This window comes from Tasmannia lanceolata, unplaced genomic scaffold (genome assembly GCF_043159265.1).
Source record: "Tasmannia lanceolata isolate RefF3 unplaced genomic scaffold, GAP_Taslan_0.1 ptg000007l, whole genome shotgun sequence".
Taxonomy (NCBI): Eukaryota; Viridiplantae; Streptophyta; class Magnoliopsida; order Canellales; family Winteraceae; genus Tasmannia; species Tasmannia lanceolata.
In genome coordinates, this window is record NW_027518684.1 from 2179061 (window position 1) to 2203155 (window position 24095).

At 36.2% G+C, this 24095-nt stretch overlaps 1 protein-coding gene across 1 annotated transcript; it reads right to left on the reverse strand.

Moving 5' to 3' along the window:
* Positions 1-1117: 1117 nt before the first annotated feature.
* Positions 1118-22240, reverse strand: LOC143881392 (uncharacterized). The gene is made up of 19 exons (XM_077384435.1): positions 22090-22240; positions 20722-20830; positions 20427-20585; positions 19200-19262; positions 19026-19115; positions 18504-18812; positions 18255-18352; positions 16369-16404; positions 13405-13525; positions 13040-13276; positions 9532-9627; positions 9339-9404; positions 8957-8995; positions 8738-8872; positions 5918-6282; positions 4838-4931; positions 3703-3897; positions 2666-2787; positions 1118-1633 (listed from the first exon to the last, which is right to left on the reverse strand). The coding sequence occupies exons 2-18, from the start codon at positions 20818-20820 to the stop codon at positions 2680-2682; spliced, it is 2310 nt and encodes a 769-aa protein (XP_077240550.1). The 5' UTR covers positions 20821-20830; positions 22090-22240; the 3' UTR covers positions 1118-1633; positions 2666-2679.
* Between the last annotated feature and the right edge of the window lie 1855 nt (positions 22241-24095).

A 24095-nucleotide genomic window follows, 5' to 3' on the forward strand; every position in this document is an offset into this window, starting at 1 on the left:
CTATTTACATTGCAGGTCATCCTTCAGAGTCGGCCGTACAATGGACTACACAGCCACAAACTCATATAAAAACTCTTGTAATAATCTTTTGACAACGGGTTAAAATATTAAGGACAAGCGGAATTAGTGCATTTATCAAAACATATTAGTGCAGATATCAATAACCTTTTTTAATTTATTTTTGAAAGCTGATTACTCTCAATACCCAATTAAAGAAGTCGTTCATAAAATTTGAAGTGCGATTATAAGAAATTGATTGTGAATATAATTTGTCCATGTAGTCTCCTTCGAGAAAGTAGAAAGTGGGACCGGAGAAAAGCGAGGATGTGACTCGTTCTGTTTTGTCTTCTGTCTTTGTAACGTCCGCGCTGAGGTCATAGCTTTGATTTTCTTCACAAAGAAATGTTACTGTCACTCTCTCCCAAGATGTTTCGACCTAAATTGAGAATTCCCAATCATTGAATAATCCTAGCCATTCAACTCGAAGAGAATCACCATCAAGACCCATCCTAATGTTCAAAATTGGGTCCCACACAGATACGTGTATATGCAATCGAGACCTTTGACCTAGTGGCCCATCGTGACCCATGACAGACATACCTTCCGTTAGATTAAAGACTAGAAAAATCAATGGTTCAGATTCTCTTGGTGGAGGCACAAAAATGGCCTAGTAGCTATAGGGCCATCCAAAGTGAGACCCAATCATTCAAAAAAAAAAAAAAAAAAACGGTAGTGCAGATAGCAGCCCCCTTTTTCAAACTCCATTGGATTTCTTAGTTTCACTTTTATTTGCTAGTTTTTGGGAAGCAAGGTGGTTATTAGAGAAAAACGATTCAGAGCCTTTTCAAATCCCTATAGCACTGTTTGTTTTGGATTTGGAGAACCGATTGCGAGTGCAAAACTGATCATTGGATTTAAAACTGAGTTTAATTTTGATTCCAATAATCAATTTTGTACTCAAAATCCAATGTACCAGTTCGGTAAATCCAAAGTCCCTGATCGGTTTGGATTTTAGGAATCAATTCTTAGTCCACAACTTATTATTAGATTCAAAAATTGCTTTAATTTTGATTCCAAAAATCAGTTTTGGACAATGGCATGCAACAATGGGTTTCAAGGCAAAAATCTAGCAATGCTGCTAAGGGTGAAAATAAAAAACTGGTGAAACTGTTTATTTCAAAGCAATTACTTCCTAAGATAAGGTACATCTACAATGCTTTCAATATCATCACCAATCTCTCACCATGTTTAGATTCCCTGAGCTTCTCCTTATTGTTGACTGAGGGCTACCCCAACAGGTTACATACCTGCCTCTGGAGTTCTTCAGATGCTCTGAATCTTCATTTTCTACCATCAAACTTGTCAAAACAGTGCTTCTTTCCGATGATTCCGCATGCTACCCGTAAACATAAACATTACAAAACGGGCGCAAACTTGGGAATGCCATCAGGAACCTACTTCCCTGCCGATTTTGACACCAATCTCCGAAGAATAACTAGCGTCATTGATGGATCAAAACCTCCAGCTTTACAAGGAATGATAAGTAGTTTGATTATGAACATTATACGCTATCAGAAAATGGCTCCTCCATTGGCCCTATCGCCTGTCAGTGACGACCAAGACCCACAAGCATCTATGTGAACAAGAAAGAGGAGTTTAACTCAGAATGTTGAATAAAAGTACTTTATGATGCAGAAGCAACAAAACATGAGCAAACTGCCTTGCAACAATTAGTTATTAAGTTATAACTTATAACACCATTGTTATAATGAAGAGAAAATAACAACCGCAGTCCAAGGTTTTAAATTTCGGTTACAGTTTCGGTTTTGGTCGCTACGGAAATATAAGCGTTTCGATTTTGGTTGGAAATTTCGATGGAAATCCTGTAAAATCACGAAAACATATGCAAACAATATAATTTATCAGGAAATGCAAGAATAAGTACAAAAACACCCTAGAAATCATCACCTAAGCAAGAAAACCATCCATAATGGTTTAAAAACATTGAACACCTACTGGCCGTTTGGATACATGGATTTTATAAGCTAAAACCTAGATTTTGCAATCATGAAAATGTACGATCCAGATTTTTAGGCATTTCAAAAATCCAAGTTTTAGCATGTAAAATCCTTGCATACAAACAACACTTTAGTGAAATGCACTGTTGTCTCATGCATGTCTGATAATCAATAAATATTTATATAGAAAATGATATGGAGACCGAGAGTACCACCGAAGGAGAGACCAACAATGAGAATGCGCCATGTGTGCAACAAAATTTTACTTTTTTGTTGATTTTCCTAAACCTAAGGACGTCAGTTAAGATTTTTGGCGAGTACCCATTTGTCTGGTCCCCTGCTCGGTAGTACTCTCGGTCTCCTTAGCAATTACTCTATTTATATATGATACATGCACCAAATATTGGATGCAATTCATATAAATATAAGTATGTAATACATATTAATATAGTATACAACTATTACACTCAGGATTTTGATTTATGCATTTCGGTCATGAAAATGGAAACATTTTTTTTTTCTTTTTTGAAAATTATGAAAATGGAAACATTTCAATTGTTTTGTCTCGGTTTCGGTGGAAATTTAACACCATGACCGCAAGCAACCAAAGTAGATAACAATATTGAGTAGTGTCATGGTGAAATCACCTTTTTGGTTCGTGCTAAGGAATCATCTGCCTTGTACCAAGTCTGTAATTGAGGACCAAATCCTCCGGCTTCTTCCATATATATGCCCGAACAGTGGCTAAACTATTTTCAGGGGACAGGACCTGCAAAATCAACCCCAGTGACGACATCTATTCAAATTCAAGAAGAAATATAACATGAAATGGAGAGATTTTAGTTCGGCTATGTGTCATGCCCCGATTTATGGTCTGAACATCCTAAAAATTTTACAAAATTGAAATTGTTTCTTTTCTTTCTCTTTTTTTCTTTGAAATTGTTTCTTCGATGGTCTAGTCTAGTTTATCTACTAGAGAAAGTAACCAATTGACATCTAGCATGCTTTCACTTTTATCCACGCTGGTGATGTTTTCTTCCGGGATAAGTATAGCCCCAGAACTCATATACCCTCTAATTCGCTTAGGAGAATAAGACATTAGCATCCAAGCATTAAAAATAGAATTTGCACTTGGAAATTCTTACGAGTTAAGGGATGACATTCTGGAGAGAATTGTTGAAAACTGAAATTGTTAAATGCAAGAGCTTCTAGAAAGCTCAGTATTCTGAAGATAAGTAAGAAATGAAGTATAATGATGTTACAATATCAGGCAAGAACAATGTCATCAAGAAGCTTATAACATTCTATTTCCAAATGTCCTAGACCAAAAAGTGCATTGAACAGGTTTTAGCTGTTCCTGGCCTCTAAACCATAATTTCTATATGTTTTATTAAGTGCAGAAAAATCATGACACCCAGGTTTCTTTCTTCTGATAGATCACGACTTACTAAACAAATCTGAAAAGCCAAATCACGTGAAATTGTAGAATCAGAGGAATGAATAGAACAAATAGAAGCTCACATGAGAAAAAGCTAGTTTTGATGAGATGGCATGAAGTCATGAAACATGATGGAAGGAAACCACCAGTGGTACCAAGCCATTGCTCAACCATTAGGGAGGTTACACACAAGCATGGATGGATTACCGAAGATTAGGTCATTTACTACTTCAAATATCCACTTGCCTGATTGTTACATAAGATCTCTATAGATGGCTTTAGTTTTTGCCATGACTTCAACCCAGACCTGAAAGAGCCATCTCCACCAATTGTCGAAAGTTGTGATTGTCCTCCTGTCAGTCCTGAAGCAAATGTTCCATCAGAGTTCCCACCATCCAATGGTTTATCAAGAACCATCTTTTCTATGACGTAGCTAACAACCTGCCGAACCAAAAGAAAAAGGACAAATCTTATTTGTTATTCAAACCGTTAAAAATACTAAATCTCATCATACATGACCATGTAAAAGAACCATACTTGTAACCACATAAAACAATAAAAGGTCCAATAGTTGTATGGCAGATCTTCATCCTTCGATCAGATATTATCCAAAATCATAAAGGGAAGAGAGTTAAAAGATAATATCCAAAACTGGATTAAAATATCGACCGGCTAATTTACCTCGATATCCCAAAACAAGTACTTACAAGTTTTGATAAAAATAACTCTGATAAATGTCTGACGCTCAAAAACATTGTGGACATGTCACCAGTATGCCATACCTTATAGTATATTATGCAAACAAAATTCCATATTTTTAACCCGGAATGTATCTAGGAACCCAGTCAGACACCTTAAATTTAAACAAAATTCCAAATAACCAATATCATTTATGATTCTATCACATACTACATTATACTATAAAAAACACGTTTTGCATTATTTAATCAACTATGCTTTATATGCACAATATATTACACTACACAAAATGCTAAACAATTTACCTATTTCTATAGACTTCGCAATATTTAATAAACATATCAAATCATTTATATTGGCAATTTGTATGCTGTCGCAGAGAAGCTTGTTCTATTCATTTTTCTTAAAAATTATCTTATATTTAACTACTTGAACATTAAGCAGCTTGTACCGCTCATGTAGGCAGGCAAATTTTACTTTGGAATGTATCAGACAACTTGTATGTATGTCCTGGCACAGTTCACTGGCTTTTATTTTTAGCAAAACCAGATCAAGGAAATTCTACTGGGAAGCACCTCGACCACTTCACTCTAATAGGCATTGATTATTAGTACAAAAAATTAAGTACCAAAATATTTTATAAAAAAAAAAAGTACCAAACCAAACCACGCAAAATGATTACTTTGTGTATCCGTAATATCCTTGGTGCGCTAAGCTTCCCTTGCATAAGGACTTGGACAGTTGAACCCTCACAAGGATGCAAATAAAAGCTGCACCTGTAGAAAACAGAATGAAATTCAATATGATACTTTTTTAATTAAGCAACTGACACAGTAGAGAGGATAACAAAACTCCAACCTCAGCATTAAGAGGGTCACAATATCAAACATTACATATTGTCGAAATAAAAACACTGGTTGCAAAACAAATTGTAGAAAGCCAAGGAGAGCTTTTTACAGATTCAATAGCCATGTCATACACAATTAATCTAGCCACAAAACCCAGATTCAAAATATGAAAGAAGAATAAGCCTATCTCAAGATCTTTTGGCAACGACGAGCTCCTGCTCAGAAAAAGAAGACCATTGTTCCTCTCTTCACAGCTAAAAAGAAACCATAATGCCTTCAAGTGGATAAGAATCAAATTCAAGAGCGAGCCAAACTGGGATAACAAGCTAGTCACAACAACAAAAAATGAATTGGCAGTGTTCACACTATATATTTTTGACTCATACCACTGCACAATGTTCTTCAAGTAAACACTTTTTGAGTCTCCACATGGGCTGCAAGAGGTTTTCGACGCCTACCATCATCCATCAATCACTAACGCTAACACCAAACAGGCTTTATTATCAAGGAATGCACGGTGATAGGAAAGCAAGGTATGTGTGTAGATGTATATTTAAGATCTCTCACATAAAACAGGGCATCTGCATAAAACCCATCCTTTCTGTGGAGAGACAGAGAGACCTCTCATAAGAACAGGGCATCTCACATAATTGTTTTCACAAAGTTGATGTTAAGCATCAGAGTTCCGTTGTCAGCATATGTGCCTTCATTGAATATCAAGATATCAAGCAAATTATAAACAGAAAAAGATGAGTGGAATACTGACTAGATCTAGCACTAATCCCATCAAATAGAGAGAAAAAAGGAATATGTGTTTTTAGATGTTTGTCTATACATGGAAAGTAACTTTTCAACTATTCTACAAAGACATCAAAGACTACTAGCTAGAAAATGCATCATGGTCAGAAACTCACTTAGAATTTTCTCTGGGAGGGATTCGACTGTTCAATACACAATCTAGACACCACCAAGGAAAATCCTTTTCATCTTCAGTGCCATCCAAGTCTGTTATTTTCTTCCTCCAAGGGCCTCCATGAGAACCCTCTGTAATAATGGAAGGAGGGGAAAGTGTTGAAAATTCAAATGAAGGAAGAACTGAGGCACCGTGGTTATCAGCACCATCATCAACCTCAACTCTTGAATGGGGATGATTTCTTATGGAAATATCCTTCCCTGACGGAACATCACTGTTAGCAGAAGCTTGCGATCCAGACCTTTTCTTTCTTTTGGCAAACCAATGAGCCAATAGACCACGGAGAGTCTCCTGGGCTAGGTTGACCTGCAAAGTTACAAGTAAATTAATTGTAGAAGAAATGAAACCAGTGCTAATAAACATGTAAAATTGCAAATACGTTATAATTCATCATTTCTTTTTTTTATCAACGAAATTCATCATATTCCTTTTTTTTAATGAAATTTTCATATTCTTTCAAGCAGTGTTTAGACACCCTACTAGGACAAATCACCCAAGGTAAAACTGAGTCGATACAGGCATGTCAATTATTGACTTGATGATTTTTTTTATTGACTTGGGAGAGACAAAGGAGGATTTGATTGACCCGGTATGGCCGAAAGAGTCAACTTGGGGAACAATGGTTTCATGACTCCGGTAGATTGAATAAATTAAACACCTAAGAACAATGGCTGCATACCATTCAAAAAAAAAAGGAAAAAAGAACGATGGTTGTATGTAAAGAAACACCTGAGGCATTGTACTTCAGAACATTCTGTAGTGAGAGAAGGTAAATGCTTTTCTGCAATGAATCAATAAAATTAACTCGAGCAGCCAAAGTATGCCCTTCACTTCCCACTTTTACAGATATCATAATCTATGATACCAATATAAGGATACGGATACAGACATGGACAGGAGAACAGAGATATGGATCAGCATTTTTCAAATTACAGGACATTAATACGGATATAGGTGTGCAATACCATGAATCCATGAGATAAGACGGAAGACTCATGTATAAACAAAATATCATAAAATTAACTAGATTTAATTTACAAGATGGAACTAATAGCAAATTTAAAATAGTATATGCATGTTCAAAATTATAACTGCAAATATGTGAAACTAACATGCAAAAAGCACTATAATTAATTCAAAGAGCGTGACATATGCTTGAAACATTATAATTATTTTTATCAACAAAAGATCTACATGAAGAGCTTGAGTATCTGAGTATAAGTATAGGTATCATGTGGTATTGGATATGGCATGTTGGACCTGCAGAAATATCCAATTACATAGATCAAAATGTGATAAGATCTATGATTTGGCCGACACTTAGAATTTATTGCAGACTCATGTGTCCTGCTGTGTCCGACACGACACGTGTGTCCACACGTGTCGACACTCCTTTGGACACTTTTACTTGCATTGCTGGAAGTGTTAGACTTAATGTGGGTCTATGGACATGTTTTTGTACCGTGTCAAGTGTGGCATTCTGTTTTCTATAGAATATTGTGTTTACCCCTTTTAGACAACTCGTATCAATGTAGAGACTGGACATACGAATCCATATCTATTTTAGCCGTGTCCCCGTTTCCAAAGTTTGGAGGTTTGCCGTGTCCGACACTCCGTGTCCATGTCGACACGCGACACTTGTGTCCGTGTCCACAAATATAGGATAACATAGAATGATGGTTGTAAGTATAGAACACAGAAGTTTTGTCTTCCAAAACTTCAATAAGAAAAGGGTTAATTTTTTTTTTTGTTGTTTAGAAAAAGGGTACTCTTTTAATGCAACATATCAAGAGACTGACTCTAGAAGGTAAAAAAGCATTCCTGCTAAATATGGAAGCTTTGATTCTACTTACAAGTACAGAAACGACACCTTGAATGACCTTGAGAACGTGATTGACACAATGGCCAAGAACCTATTGTTCAAACTTTCAGTACCATCAAATTCTTCAATCAACATCTGTGTCAATGGAATTTTTTTTCCATTAAACCTTAGAATCCCTTGTTGGATTCGTTCATCAAGTGAAGAAACAATAGACGTCATTATCCTGTCACTGTATTATAGAATAGCATTAAGAGTAATGTGAAAATTAGGAAAATTTTGCCAGCATTGTCCAGTTCTTAACAGCTAGGGAAAATTGGCAACATTGAAACCTGATTTCAAGCTTATGTTTTCCAAAATATCCTTCCAGAAAACGACAGGGACAAGGAAATCTCTAAGCACTTGGTAAAGAAAAACCAAGATCATGGACAATGACACTCGAAGAACATATCGAAAGATATCAGTCGTATCACTACATCAACAAGAAACACAGGACAATCATAAACATAGTAGCCAGACAATCAATTTAAGAAATTCGTACTGCACTCAGCTACCAATTGCTGATACGTCAGAGGATATGTAGGGCTCATTTGTCAGAACATATTAAGAAAGGTAAATAAATGGTAATGCAAGTAGCGACCCCTGGTCCCCAATGTAATCTCCATAGTATCAATGAATTTGTCAATTTTCATAAAAAAAAAAAAAGGTAAATAAATGTTCCTAGTCTCCAATGCACCTACCAAAAGAGGGAAAAAGGTCTCTCGATCGCTGGATGTTGGCCCTTTTTCCAATAAATTTGTTGGCATTCCAGAAAATGCATACTCTTATAGTTAAGAACTTAAGACTTTAACTAATTAAGAAATTGCCTATCACCATACCATTTAGTTTGGGGCTTCAGGAAACAGATGGTTAAGGTATTAAAAAAATACCAAGGATATTTACCTTGAGGTCTTCAGAAGCCTCTATAATGTTCAAGTCAGCTGCATACATCTCAGCTGAAAAGCATTGTGGTGTGTCTAAATGTACAGATAAGCTCCCAAGCCGAGTATCCATAGTGAACCACGCTGGGATACTTACCTGGACCAATGAAATAGCAAAGTTCCTCTTAGTTGTAAAATGGACTTTATTATAAAAATTTGGTTAAAAATCATAATATCATACCATTTCAAATAGTTCTTCCTTCTTTTCTCCGAAGGAAACCTGCAAGAGAGTCATTGCAATACATATATTTACAACAATAGCCCCAAAAGTCATCATGTCAGCATTATCATTTCAGTACTTTCTCTGGCTATCATAGCATTATCATTTCAGTACTTTCTCTGGCTATCATAAGTGTATGAGCTAACAAGAGAGGTATTCTAAACTGAAGGGCGCCCTTGCCCCCATTGGCTGCAAGGGGCAGTTGTGCATTTATAATGGCTAAAAGTCATAGTGCATTAGATGCATAACCGCCCCTTGCAGCCAATGAGGGTGCCCTTTCACCTCATTTCTGCAAGGGTGCCCTTCAGTTTAGAATACTTAGCAAATGAAGCATACAGAACACCTTTCCATAGTCCTCGATCAAAATACCCCTAGTGATCTCCCATAGCTTTACCGAGCCTGCAGCATCCTATACAAAGGTCATATGTTAGAACTACATTCACTGTGATAAGTAACCAAAATAGTCAGAAATATTGATTGGAGTGAGAAAAATAATAATTAGGTAAAGGAGAGGAAAGGCCAACCGTCACAATCACCTTGGTCAAGACCTGCCTTCTATTATTCAAGATTTCATGTTGAACAATCCCAGGAGTTCCAGGAATTGTAAATGAGGGTTCTTTATAGACAGGAACCTGTACAAAAGTTAAAAACAGTCATTAGCATTGTGGAATATGGTAATATGAAGCTATTAAAAAAAATGGTAATATGAAGGTTCAAAGAACTAAAGGAAGATTTTCTGAAGTACAACTCGACTAATAAACCAGTCGTACCATATACACAGAAATGAAGAATTCATAAATTTTCTAGAATAACGTCCGAGTGCAAATCTAAAACAAAAAAAGGTAAAGATTCCACACAAGGTTTTAAATTCCGGTATTGATCACCACGGAAATGGAAATGTTTCGTTTTCGGTTGGATATTTTGGTGGAAATCCTGTCAAATTATGAAAACATACGAAGACATGCAAATGATAGAATTTTAAGATGAAACTTCAGAAAATGCTAGAATAAACACAAATACACACTTCAAAGCCATCACATAAAAAAGACAGCCATCCATAATAGTTTAATAACAACACCTAGTGAAATCCGTAGTCGCACGCATATCTGCATATCTGATAATTCAGTACATACCACATTTCACATGTAATCCATATAAATATGTATACAAAGTAGCCGTACATGCCCCACATTTTACATGTAATCATCTAAATTTAATCATGTAACACATACTGATCTAGTATACCACTAATACACTTACGATTTTAATTTCAATATGCATATCGGTTTCGGAAAATGATTCTGTCGGTATGAAAATGGAAACATTTTGGTCATTTCGTGTCGGTTTTGGTAGAAATTTAAAATCATGATTCCATAAAACTGTAGAACAGAATTTAACTCATTCAGCAAAAAAATATTCTACTAAGGATACTGAACACCTTGTAATCTTTGATGGAGAAAGATATTGATTGGTTTGACAAGGAAACAATCTCAAAGAAGACCTACACAACTTCTCCATGCACCTTCTCCCTTCTTCCTTACCTTCTGATGTAGACAGGGGGCCCAATACTTTGATGAAACTCAAGAAGTGGAAGGAAGAAAAAAGAATGGGTAAAAGTTGTTCTTTTGATGATGGCATCCTGACATCATCATGTCAGCTCAGCTTGGTCTCTTGAAAGAAGATTTTTATTCTAGTATTTTATGGGTTTTTATTTCTAGGATGCATTAATTATATAGTTGATTTGACTTTAGGAAGCATTTTATTGTTAGAAAATGCATACTTTGTGGGTTCCAAAGTGTTAGTTGTCTGCAATTCTACTGTCAAAAGTCCAATACGCTACATTTAAACTCAAGCCCAAGATCAAATCTAGGTTCATGTAGTTAGTAACTTAGTACTCTGTAGAAGTCATGGTCATCAATCCAAGCCTTGCGCCAAGAGAAGGGTCTTGCTGTCCAACCACATGTTTATTCACAGAGTTATGAGAAGTCCAGTGTTGATATGCTGAAAGAGAATATTAGCTCCCCGGGTAAGATCATGAATCTCATCGAAGAACAGGGCAAATCTCCAAGGAAAAGAGTTGGACCCTTTAAGCCATCTGATTACATTCAACGCATCCCCTTCCACCACCACATTAGATAGAGAGGCCTGATCAAGGAGATTGATGCCTTGATGTAGTTTGTTTACCTTCATGAGATTAATGATGTATTTGATCTGGGGGTAACCTCAACTTCAGAAGGAAGCAAATAACATGTATCAACTCATCTTCTCAAACATTTTTTTATATGATAGATTTTGAGCCTTTGCTCCATTATGACCTGGACAATCAAATTTATCTTGTTTCATCCTTCCCAAGCATTATACTCTGTGCACTCAGAGAATTGTCGATGGATCCCTCTATGTTTGTTGGCTTGTTGATTCTTCCACGGCCTTTGGGAGGACTGGACCATGTCACCCTCCTAAGAGAGCAAAGCGTAATTTTGGCACTCTCAAACTTCTTTTTGAAAAAAACTCAATCTCAAACAATATGAATGTTTAAAAGAACCTTTCAAATTTAAGACTACTGCGAGCCACCAATCCAGTACTCAACTCAACTCAACTCAACTAAGCCACCAATCCGGTAATTTTCACAAATCTTTTGTTATGGTAGTTATTGCCCTAGAAAGCCTCTTGTCGCAGCATACTAGCCAAAATATCTAAGTGAGGGCACACTATGGGCTGAGGCAAAAGATAAAATCGGAGGGTTAGCTGCCATTCAATAAGCTCAATGCAATTCCGGTGATATCCCTAGTAGAAATAAGAAGCATAAGTGAACACAGAAGGGACTTTTGATGCATATGCCCCATGACTTTTAAAACATTTTGTCAAGAAGAATGAAAGAATTCACTTTTGCTTGCCATTCAAAAAAAAAATCACTTTTGCTTCAATTTAGTTTGTTTCTCTCTAACACCTACATTTTGGTGTAAAGAGGAATTTACATTACATAAGTCATCTTCTCCTACAAATAAAATTTATTGCCCTCTCACCACTTTTTGCATGAAAGCAACAATCTTTACAGCAATGGAAGACAGAAAAAAACATTTTTCTCAACTCTCGTTTCGTAGGAAATCAACACTCAAGGGCCTAAGGTCACCTAGGTATATTGACTATGATGGTGATATGCATGGCTATAGACAACATTGCTCGAGTAAGAAGCACAACAAACTCTACCTAGGAAAGAAAAACCTACCATCCTTTTGCTAACACCTTAACGAAACTCAATAAAGATATCCAAAATTTTAGAAAACCAGGCTCAAGGTATATAGACTTAGACAGTCAGCACTGTAGTTACCTTGTTTCTAGTAAAGAAGAAAACCTTTAACATGTTCTTGCAACTTATTCATTACAATTCTCTACTTTAGTTCCCTCAAATCAAGCAATAATTGTATAAGAAGATTAATAGTAGATTAACCAAAAAAATGCTAAAGTGAAACATCATTTTATATGGCTACAATATATGTGAACTGCCTTAACTGAAATATCATTGGAAAAAAAGTGTACAAAATTAACGTTTTTGAGTTCACAGAAGAAGATAGCCAAAGGAAAATAAATAAATGAATTTCACTGCAGATGAACTAGTGAAAAAATTAGACCCCGAACAAAGAAAGCCATCAAGTAATATTTCCCCTAAAATAAAGTAAATAACCAGAATATCGTGCCTCACCACACATGTAACTCATGTGTTCAAACTTCAAATCATCTATAGTCCCTGAACAAAAGCAGCCATCAAGCACCAAGCATTCTCCTTAAAAAACAAAGGAAACAACTAGAATATCGTGCTCACTGGTGGAAATCATGCAATTGGCCAAAGAGAGAAAATTTTAATAAGAGGCCTGACAGTTATTGGCTGACGAAAAATAAATCGTAAGTCAATATTAATTTGAAAAAAAAAACAGTAGGTATAAGGTATCATACAAAGAACAACAACACAGATCAGAATATGTATATATACATATATACAACACATATACATAATGTAAGGGTTAAATAGGAAGAAGGATCGCTTACAGGAGTAGATCCTTCCAAGCAAGCCCTAGCTCTTGTAAAGGACAAATTGCCGGCCAAGAACGAACCCCCTCTTTGAAAAACCTTCTGTGGATTACGCCCTTCAGCTGGCCACCTATGTAAAGAAGAATCTGTTGTAGCAACCCATATGTTATCATCTTGCAAGGCCATTTGTAAGATGGGGTGTTCTTTTGTGCAAAGTAAAAGGCTTTCTCTTGTTGCCAAGTCTGTTAAGTATAACTGGGAAAACATAAAGACACATGAACCAAAAAACCAATTATGACAGGATGTAAAACAAGCAGACGTCGTGATAAAATATAAAACTTAAGGAAACATTGCACTAAAAGTTACTAGAATATATTACTTACAGAAAGATCCCTTCCGCCACTATAAACATGGCTGAATGTAGGAGTGCTGGCAAGTGCCCAGACAGAATCTGTATGCACAGCATAAGAATGCACGCATCGCTGCTGACCAAGATCCCATAAACTACAAGAAAAAAGAAAAGACAGGATACATTTCAAAACAATGAGCGAGAAATCATGATTATATCAACAACATCATATGAAGCACGACCAAAGAATTCTAATATAATTTCTATGTACAGATGGTTGATGCCTAATAAGAAAGGATTGAAATTTCTGTGGCAATTTCGGTTTCGGTGGAAGTTTCGGTGAAAATCTTATAATTTTGGTTTTGGTTTTCAATTTCGGTCCCAGCCAAAATCTGAAATTTCAGTATTTCAACCAAAATTTAAAACCATGCTACTAAGTGAGCTTCCACGTCAACACCCTCTGATTTTTTTTTATCATATTTCAACCGTAATAAGTTTAGTTCCATCCTTAAGAAAAATTGGTCTGGTGGTTGGAAAACCTGCTCATAGCAAATGAATGAACAGAACGATTCCAAAAAAAAAAAATAAGAGCAAATGAATGAACAGAAAGGACCTGAGCTCATTAGCAGTTGGACTGCATTATTATAGAGGGTGATTCCCTTAATGGCATCCGGTGGCTAAGGGACAAGAAGATCTTTCTGCAGAGGTTTGCTCATTAGTTGGAGCAATTAGGTTTATCTTAGAATTGGGTCAGGCCTGTAGCTCAACGGTTGATTGTTTCTCAACCTTGAGGTCTCAGGTTCGATCCCAGCTTACCGATAAAAAAGGTTTATCTTAGAATTGACCATGAAATATGATGATAGGAATCTAAGTCCTTCCACATGATTTTATTGTAGCAGGGACCGAAATTTCAAACCTTGGTGTCAATTAGGTTTATTTTAGAACCAAGTACTTGCCAAGGCTCAACGGTTAACCACTGTGATGTACTCAATCCAGCATTTCAAATTAATGCTGGTATTTGGAGCTTCAGTTTCTTCAAGCTAGTGACAACTACCTGCTTTCTGCCCAGACGAGTCAGACAGCAAACATTTGTTTTTAGTTCTATGCCCAGGATTTGTTATTAAAGCCATGATTACAAGAAAGTTGCACAAGTAAATACACTTCTGTTGAGCGCATGTCATCCAATTGCATGTACCAGGAGAAGGCTGAGAGTGCGTGCTCAGCCCTTCGTTCTACCTCTGGAACCCTAACCGCCTCTTCCAGCACCAAGGTTTTTTTTTTTGGATGGCATAGGGTATCCCCACCCCAATTCCAGCACCAAGGTTAACTTCTCAAAATGTCCCAAGCTGCAATAGATCGTCTCCACCATGTCTGGTCTCATTGCTACCAGTATTGGCTCCCATTCCCTACCACATCGTTTGACTGATTGTGACACCCAGATTGAGAAATCAATTGCTTAGCTTTGGTTGTCAATGCAAAATGATTGTTTCACACACAAACTCTCTAGAGGAAGGGATGAGATTGAGATCAAGCCCAAACTCATCAGTTTCAGCTTCTTTAGATTTTTCTTATTGCTAGAATTCATGTCTAGAAGGGGAGATGGGGAAGGGGTTGGGCTTTTCTTGGGGATCAACAAAGGCCTAAATAACTGTTTCTCAATTGATAAGCATGAGTGAATGAGAAAATGCAGAGACGAGAGAAGGTGGAGAGATCTCCATATCTGATTTTTAAGCGTCTTGATCAAGAGCCATAATAGATAGAGATCTCCGATCGACGAGTCCAATTGCTCTTACGACCGAATTCCAACTAGATTAAGCTGTGCATTTGGAGTGAAGTGTTCGGATCAAATGTGGATTTGAGTCGGGGATCATGGAAATCAAGTTTATTCTAGATTGGTTTTATGGCATTCACCGTTCTAGCGTTCTAGGTTTTCTGGTTTAAAAAAGCAAAGAAAGATTGCTGGGAGATGTTGCAGAGAGATATTGGAATTATATATGCTCTGTATGAATAGAATTGGCCATTGTGGAGGTCGGACAGAGTTTACTGAGAGAGAGAGAGAGAGAGAGAAGAAAATTTGTGGAAATAGTGAACAGTGGTTTTGTAAGTTTAGAAAAATAATAAAAAAGCAAAGACAAGGGGTGGAAATGCTGTGTCTTTTGTGTGTGACTGTGTATGTATATAAATTAACATATGAACTTTCATCAATAAATACAAGAAAAAAATTGGATGTGTGCCAATCAAGAGGGGTCCACTGATGATGTAATCATGACATCAACTTTTAGGCAAAATTTTAATCCTTTTTTTCTGATAGACACTCTTGCCTTTTTCTCCAATGCATGGTGATCTACTTTAGGCGTGCCCTGATGCAACCTGTGTGGAACCTTGCTATCATTCAAAGAAAATAATGTACTCAAGAAAGGGCACAAGACGAGGCCTCGACAAGAAAAGCTTTCCAAGGAGAGGCCCCTCAAACCACATGTTCCATTACGGATATCAAGGCTATCATGCTTTCCATGAAGCCACAAATACTTTTATGAAAGATGACCCAAACAACATAGCTATATTCTGAATATCCCAACCATAGACACGGATTAAGCAAATCACAAGGTTGGCTGGGTCAAGCAATAAACCAGTCATGAATAAATAATTTCCAAGCACAAAAGAAGCATTCTGTAGGAAACATTTAATAAAGTTACGTAAGAAATACACTAAGTGTTTGAGAATCAGATCAAATATCTAACATTCTCCCCAATCACTCAAACTGCTATATTTTTAACCTAGAAAATAAATACAATTGAAAACATATGCTTTTCTACTCATGTAATGGCTAGAAAGTTACAAAAAGAATCTTCTATTAGAAAACATGTCACCAAGAGCAAATTCCCAATCAAAACCAAATAGATACACTATTACAATATATGAAACATAAGAGTCACAAATCTGACAAGAACTAGAGTATTTACTCTGATTAAAGGAAAAAATATGATGGAAATATTACCGTATCATAGAATCAGAAGATCCTGACAAGCAAAACCTGCAAGCCAAATTGAGAAACTATGTTTTAGATCGAATTATTTATAAGCCAAAATTAACTAAGCATAAGAATATCCTAATGGAAATTATGCTATGTCTATTCCAATTTATAATACAGGTATAGCATAACTTTTAGGGACTTTTACCTATAAATCCTTAATTTATAAAAAATAAAATAGCTTGACAGATTCATGATTTAGCCAAAAAATTTAAACTTTTTGAAAAAATATTTCCAATAATTCTCTGAAGACTACTTATGTTTATAACATATATTAGACTAAAGGTTTCTTCTTCTCTCTCTTTCATTTTTTTTTACAAAAATGCCCTTTAAGTTTAACATCACAATGTGTTTGTGCAAAAACTTTTGTTTTGAACTCTTATGGAAATTTCAATTCTTTTGACATGAGAACAACTAAAACTAGAAATTTTAGATAAAAGATCATGATCTTAGAATTGCTTAAATGAGCATAAACATGCCATAATAAAATATTGGTAAAGTATTAACAAACTTTTTAGAAATAGCTTTTAAAATTTTATACTTTTTGGGAATTTCATTCCCAAATTCAATTCAAGTTGGACCTTTAGACTCTTCATCAAACAGGGCAGTAGTCCATGTAAAATTAATTTTGTACGCATGCAAACCAGAATTGGACTCAAGTTGGACCTTTAGACACTTCATCATTTGGCAAGGCACGATTTGATGGTAGAAAGATTCGACACTGAAATCCCCGGAAGAGCACCGGATCCAAACCCGATTATCTTTATTTCTTTACCAGACCTCTTAATGTAGTAGGCCTCCAGAATCTCCAATAATCTGGCCACTCGATCCAGCTCTCCATGGGAAACAATCCTTCACAAATGTCCCCTTATCCGAGGCCACTGCAAACAGATCAGGGAACATGTCCTTTAGTGGAGACTGGAGACTCTACACAACACTTGCCATGCCATAATTGAATCCTCTCTCCGGTATAGACTTTGAATCTGTATGACTTATCCAACCTTGAAGTACGCTAGTTTTAGAAAAACTCAAAACCCCAAATTCTTACTCCTATTCTTGTCCATTTGACTTCTTAACCCCCTCAAAATACCTATTAAAAGCAACAAAAAGAGAACATTCCTAAAGGAAATGATGGAAACATGTAGGACCCATAAAAGTACTTCAATTCTTCTTATTATTCTTTTCTTGTTTTGAATGAACAACAGCAATGCTGATGCCTTTTTATTCATCATCATCATGCAAACAACCAATAAATACCTTTTTTGACGCACAATGGGAGCATCAAGCTTCATGAGAACTTGGTAAATGACTTTTTTTACCCCAAGCGGATGCAAAGAAAAGATGAGATCCAAACAGTGAAGATGTGACTTGCATATTAGTTTTATTAACATCGGAGACCTACTAACTTAACACGAATGTTTCTTGACTGGGCGCCTCAAAGCTAAATTCTTGTGCCAAAGTAACCTGCTTTGCTTTTATGACTATTTATTTCATATGTAGACAGAACTGGAAAAGCTTTACTGCAATTGAAAATCGATACATCATAGAAATGGCATTAGGCAAGGTACCATCACCATGTTAAATTTAATCTAACCGAAGAAAGCGCAACCATACATCAACCACAAAAGTACAAATATATAAAGTGCGATGATCCCCCCATCATCTCCCTATATAAATTAACAAGTTTTGTAATTAATGGTCCCTAAATAAATAATATTGTTGATATTGACGCAAAAAAAAGGTTTCTTGTCATGGAGGAAGGACGGAAATGGTGCCCAAATAACATATGCAGTTCAGCCAAAATGCTAAAAAAGTTCAAATCCATATGTAACCACACATTCCATCTTACCAACCTGCCAGTGGAATCTAGAAGCAGAGCCCTAATGTTGTCAGTATGCCCTCTTAGTTTCATATTTTTCGAACCAGTTCTTGGATCCCAGACACGCACCACCTGCAGAGAAGAATTACACAAATGATGAAAGATGGTCCAAGAGAAGTATGAGGGACATCAATTTGTACGTGACTAAATAGCCAAATGATGTATTAATATGAAAGCTAACAAAGTACGAAAGAGGAAACTAAATGTAAACTATACAATACACCTTCTCAGTTCCACCAGAAACAAGTAGAGCTCCACTATCATTCATTGCCAATGCATAAACCGACTCTTTATGGCCTTTGGCAGAAATTGGACTGTATCCATGTGACTGAGTTGTGTGCAGAGAAATGCTACTGCTTGAGCTAATAGTACGCAAACTTGTAGTGGGCAACCCAGAGTGCACTGAACCAATTATTCCATTTGAACTATCATCTTCCGTACTGTCAGTTGACTTAGAGACTGGAAGAAGGGCTGCCTCAAGGTCCCATATGAAAACCTCCCCACCAAGGCCACCAGATGCAACAATATTGCTCTAAAATGCATGACACTATAAAAGGATCAGAGATTCAGGATCTAAACAATGCTTCTAAGAATATGAATGAATTAAAGAAGCATTAATTATCATGTTACCTACACTATCAAATAAAGTAACATGAAATTAAGAATTATAAATCGCATTTTTGCAATCAAAGAAACATTTCATCCATTAATTCAAAAAATTCTGAAAGATTGAGAAACAAATTACATTTTTTTCTGCTGTAGCAAGACAAGTAACATAGTCAGAGTGTTGGCGTAGAGTTCTGGTACAAGTCCCATCAGACAGGCAATTCCATGCCTGACTCAACAGATAAAATCAGTTAGCAGAATAAGATAATAATAAAAACACAGAAAAAAAACCATTTTTCCGAAGTTGCAGAACCTTGAGAGTGGTGTCTGAAGAACATGACACAAGAGTATCGCCGGCAAGGACAGCATCATTAACCTGCACAGCAAAGACACCTCTATTATAATTAATCACAATTAATCAATGCAGAAGCCCACCACAACTCAAAACAGAGCTGAAAAACATGGAGATTATAACATGGAGATTTTCCATAGTTATAAAGATAAACAAGATTCCAAGGAAAGAGACATTCAGGTCCGCAAGGGAGTGTGCACAACCACATCAAGAGGGACATAACTTCAATCAGTCTACATCTTTGGTAAGAATAGGAGAAACAGATCTTAAAACCTAACACTGAATGTCAGAATTACGCATACAGAAAACTGACTACAAAATCAAACTTTGCAAAGCTGATCAGATTCTCATACCACAGTGTAATATCATACCACTTTTAAAATAAATAAACGTAAGTAAGCCAATAACCAGTAACATCTGAACAAGTCAAGTTTCTTTAGGAAAAATAGCACAAGCTAAACAATCAACCCTTTTATCAACTAATGCATGATATTGAAAGAAACCAAAATGTACAAACAAGAGAGCGATAATAAGTCAGAATTTGGAAAATGCTGATTCTGCAATAATAAAGATGAAGAATACACCCAACTGAAAGACAAAGATTGATGAACACCACAGCAACAGTGCTGAAGAGTTGGCCCACGGCAATAATAATAAGTCAGAATGTCTTCCTTAAGCACAACAAAGCAATCAAGAATAACTAAACACTTAGGGGCTGTTTAGATATGTTGATTTAAGAATCCAGGTCTTAGCTTGAATGTGGTGTAAAATTCTGGATTTTACAATCCATTATCCTGGATTTTAAGTAAGAAATCCAGGTTTTAAAAATCTCTCCCCCATCCTGAGATTTCTAAAACCTGGAAACGGGACGATCTCCTGCTCTCTCGCTCGACGGAAAGAAGGGCGAGAAATCAGAAAACGACGAACTGTCTCCTTCTCTCCTCTGACCTCTCCCATCCATGATTTTGAGGAAATCCAAGATTCTAAAATCAGCATATCCAAACGACGCCTAAAAAACTGTGGAATGATACTCATGAGATCAGCTCAAAACATTAGAATCTTTGAAGTTTGAACACGCATAGAATTATACCACACTGGCCGAATACAGATTAGATGTTCCCAAAAACTCCAAAAGAAGAGGCAGTCTAACTGCTTTGGTGCAATCAACAATATAGGCAAGAAGAATACCCAGTCAACATGTGACTCGAATGTTGCCGAGCAAGTGGCTTCATCTTCAGCCAATGCCCACCTCTTCAACGTCCCATCTCGGCTTCCAGTAAAGAGACAATCATAGCCATCAGATGCTGATGAATTTAACACCGCTAAGCAATTTATGCCCGCACAATGCTGCAAACAGAGATAGCATTCTTAAGCAAAGTAACATATCTACTATGTGGATCCAACAATTACATCCGATAGTACAAAATTATCACTATCTAGCATTTCAAGAACTGTGGAACGGAAAAGAAAAACAGACGAAAACCTTTGTATCATCCGAATCATTCAGAACATATGTTAACCGCTTTTCCTTCCGAGGACGAGATGAATTAGATGTGTTTCCTGCACTTCCCACACGGTGCATTGAAAAATGCCTGCCACAAGTAACATTGCAGCCATCAATATCACTCTACACTGCCATCTTTAGACATGATTAGCTAGCTATTCTTAAACAAAAAACTTATTTTAGTTATATTGACTACCAGTGAGATCAGTCATAGTGTTTTCAGTCACCTATATTGATTACCGGTTGCTGCCTTCACCCATTGATTGGTGTATGAGCCTAGATTTGATTCCGTTACATTATTTCATATTGTAGACATATTTTTTATTGCTACCCTTATTCATATGCATATCTGGTTTCTTGGTGTGATCATATTGTTGCATGTTTAATTGGATTGAATTAAGCCTATTGATGAATTCTCTTTAACGTAAACATCCATGCGAAAACCCTAGCTAAGAGATCTTATCTATTTTCCGAATGTCAAATCTGGGATTAATAATGCTGATTTTAAATAGAACTATAGACACCTTCAGCTCCAAAGTCGTCCATAAAAAATCCTTGAACCACAAGTTTGCATAAATTGGTATCAGAGCCAATGATTTGCATCAACAGCTGAGGACGGCGGATGCGGAAGTGTGGTGGAATGTAACGGTCCTGAGTGGGGGCCTGCCTATGTATGGGACTAGGTGGGACCTACTAGCCTAACATGTTCCGTCAGCTCCGGAGCTTTTGGTTTGGTTTATTGGTTAGGTACGGAACACAAACAAACAAAGGTAACCACTGTAAAATCCAGATTAAGAAAAAACAAAATATAGAGTCATCTAAACCACGCCTCTGGATTGAACTGGTTAGGCCAATCAATTTGTAGTTAATAAACCCATCATCATAAAATAAAACCACCATAAACCAAATTCCAATCTAAAAAGAAGTTAAATCTTCTTCTTAAATGACCATCTAATTCCCTGTGGCACTGGATACCGATATTCCCAATTGAAAGATTACCATTAACAAATTAACTAATCGATTCAGAAACTTAGGGTTACAGTTTCCAGAGAACGAAAAGTAAAATTGAAAGTACGAAACAACCACGAGAGAAAAAAAACAAAATAAAGTAACAAAAAGGGTTTCGCAAAACCCTAGACGGTTCTCATCGGGAATCGGAGATTCTCCGTTCAATAATCCGATCATGGAATCGAAGGTACCTTCAGGAATGTCAGGTAAGAGACTGAAAAATCAAAGACTACGGAAAATAAAACAAAAAATAATAATCCGAGGCTGAAATTTTATTTTCTTAAGAGGAATTTGGAGAAAATGGAATTAGGGATTGAAAGCAAGAACAAGAACCCTAACCTTAGAACAGATGGTAGGGTTGAATTCGTATACTGCTCCAAATTGTCAGAGGAAAAGAAAAGAGTCCCAAACCAAAGAAAAACATATGCTATGCCTGTTTGTTATGAAAGAGGAGGAAAGTGGTCATTTTTTTGGGGTTTTTTTTCTTTTCTTTTTTGTAAACGACCACCTCAGTTTGTTATATTCTTAAAAAGACATCCATTGTTTTGAAATTAGAAATTTGGTCAAACGGTACCTCAAAATATCTAAAATAGTGAGATGGAACCTTGAATTTCAAACTCGTCAAAGGGTTCCATTTGGCTTTTCCTTACAAGTTTTTTGACCGAAATACCCTTCCACCCTCAAAATACACATTAAGCCATAAAAAAGGGATAAAAAAGTGTTCCTTTCTTTTTCTACCAACCCTTCTTTTTCCCCAACTCCTATGAACGTCTGGAACAAAAAAAAAAGAGAAAAATGTGAGTTTTATTTTTGTCCTATTAGAGTTTGTGCTTGTAACCCCTAATATCTCATTTAATGTGTTTGATAACTCTGTCTTTTTTTATGATGTATAAGGGTGTCTTAAGGGTGTATTAAGGTTTTATAAGGGCTCATAAGTGTTATTAATGTTTGATGGCCCTACCATTGAGTTGAACCCTTGCTATGTATTTCATAACTGCCGTGATTAGGGTTTGTAAGGGTTGATAAGTGTTATTAATGTTTGATAGCTCTACCATTGAGTTGAACCATTACTAGGTATTTCATAACTGTCGTGATTAGGGTTGTCTAAGGGATTATCAATCCCTTATTTGTTGGCTTTGATAATCCCATAGAAAACCCCCATTTAGGTACTGGAAACCACCTTTTAGTCCATGACCCTATTTTATTCCAATCTGTCCAATTGTGGACACCCTAGATAAGTTTCATTAAGCCACAACTTTATAGCCCATTTTAGAGTCTTGAAGTTTATGTTAGAGAGTTTAGAACCCCGGTGTAAAATTATAAAAACATGCCCGAATCAATGATTTCTCTTCTTTTACACTATGATGGACATTTGAAGGATGAGGTTTCTTGGGACTATGTTGAGAGGACGAAGACGTTGTTATCGGTTTCCCGCCGAATTAATTTTGATGAATTTCAAAGCGCAATCAAAAGAAGAATTGGTATAACAAAAAAGAATGTTTTACTATCGATCAAATGTCGATACGTTATTGATCCATATATAATCACTTTAATCGACGTTGATGATGATGATGTCCTTCAAACAATGTTGAGGACGTTTGACAGAGGCATGTTCAATTATGTGATGATATACATAACGAAAACCATAAGTGAGAATGGTATTAATTCATTGAATTCGTCAATGCTTCCCCCAAACAATGTTTGTATTAGTAGAACCTCTATTAATTATAACATTCCATCTACTTCGATTCCGTTCCAAGAACGTGCACGCGAACGAGAAAATGTCAAACTCCGCCCACGTTTTGAAGTGGACTTGCAAAAAGGTATTTTTGTTCTTTGGTAATCTTTCAAGACTTCTATAGTTCAAATTATGAATTAATCATATGGATTGAGGCTGATTATATATTTTCAAACTATACAGGTCTCGATTTGACTTAAATGAAATATTGGCAAGTGGTTTGCATGCTAACCATGTTACCAGAGGTATAGATGAGTTACAAAATGTTGGAGATCAACGCAGCATAAGGTATTTTTGTTCTTTGGTAATCTTTCAAGACTTCCATAGTTCAAATTATGAATTAATCATATGGAATGAGGCTAATTATATATTTTCGAACTATACAGGTTTCGATTTGACTTAAATGAAACATTGGCAAGTGGTTTGCATACTAACCATGTTACCGGACGTATAGATGAGTTACAAAATATTGGAGATCATGAAGTGGACGTCAATAATGTTTTTAAAAATGATTTATGTGTAAGGGGTTTAGATTATGAAGAAGAAAGAAATAATGATGATGACGATGATGATGATGATGATGATGATTATGATGATCATGCAAACA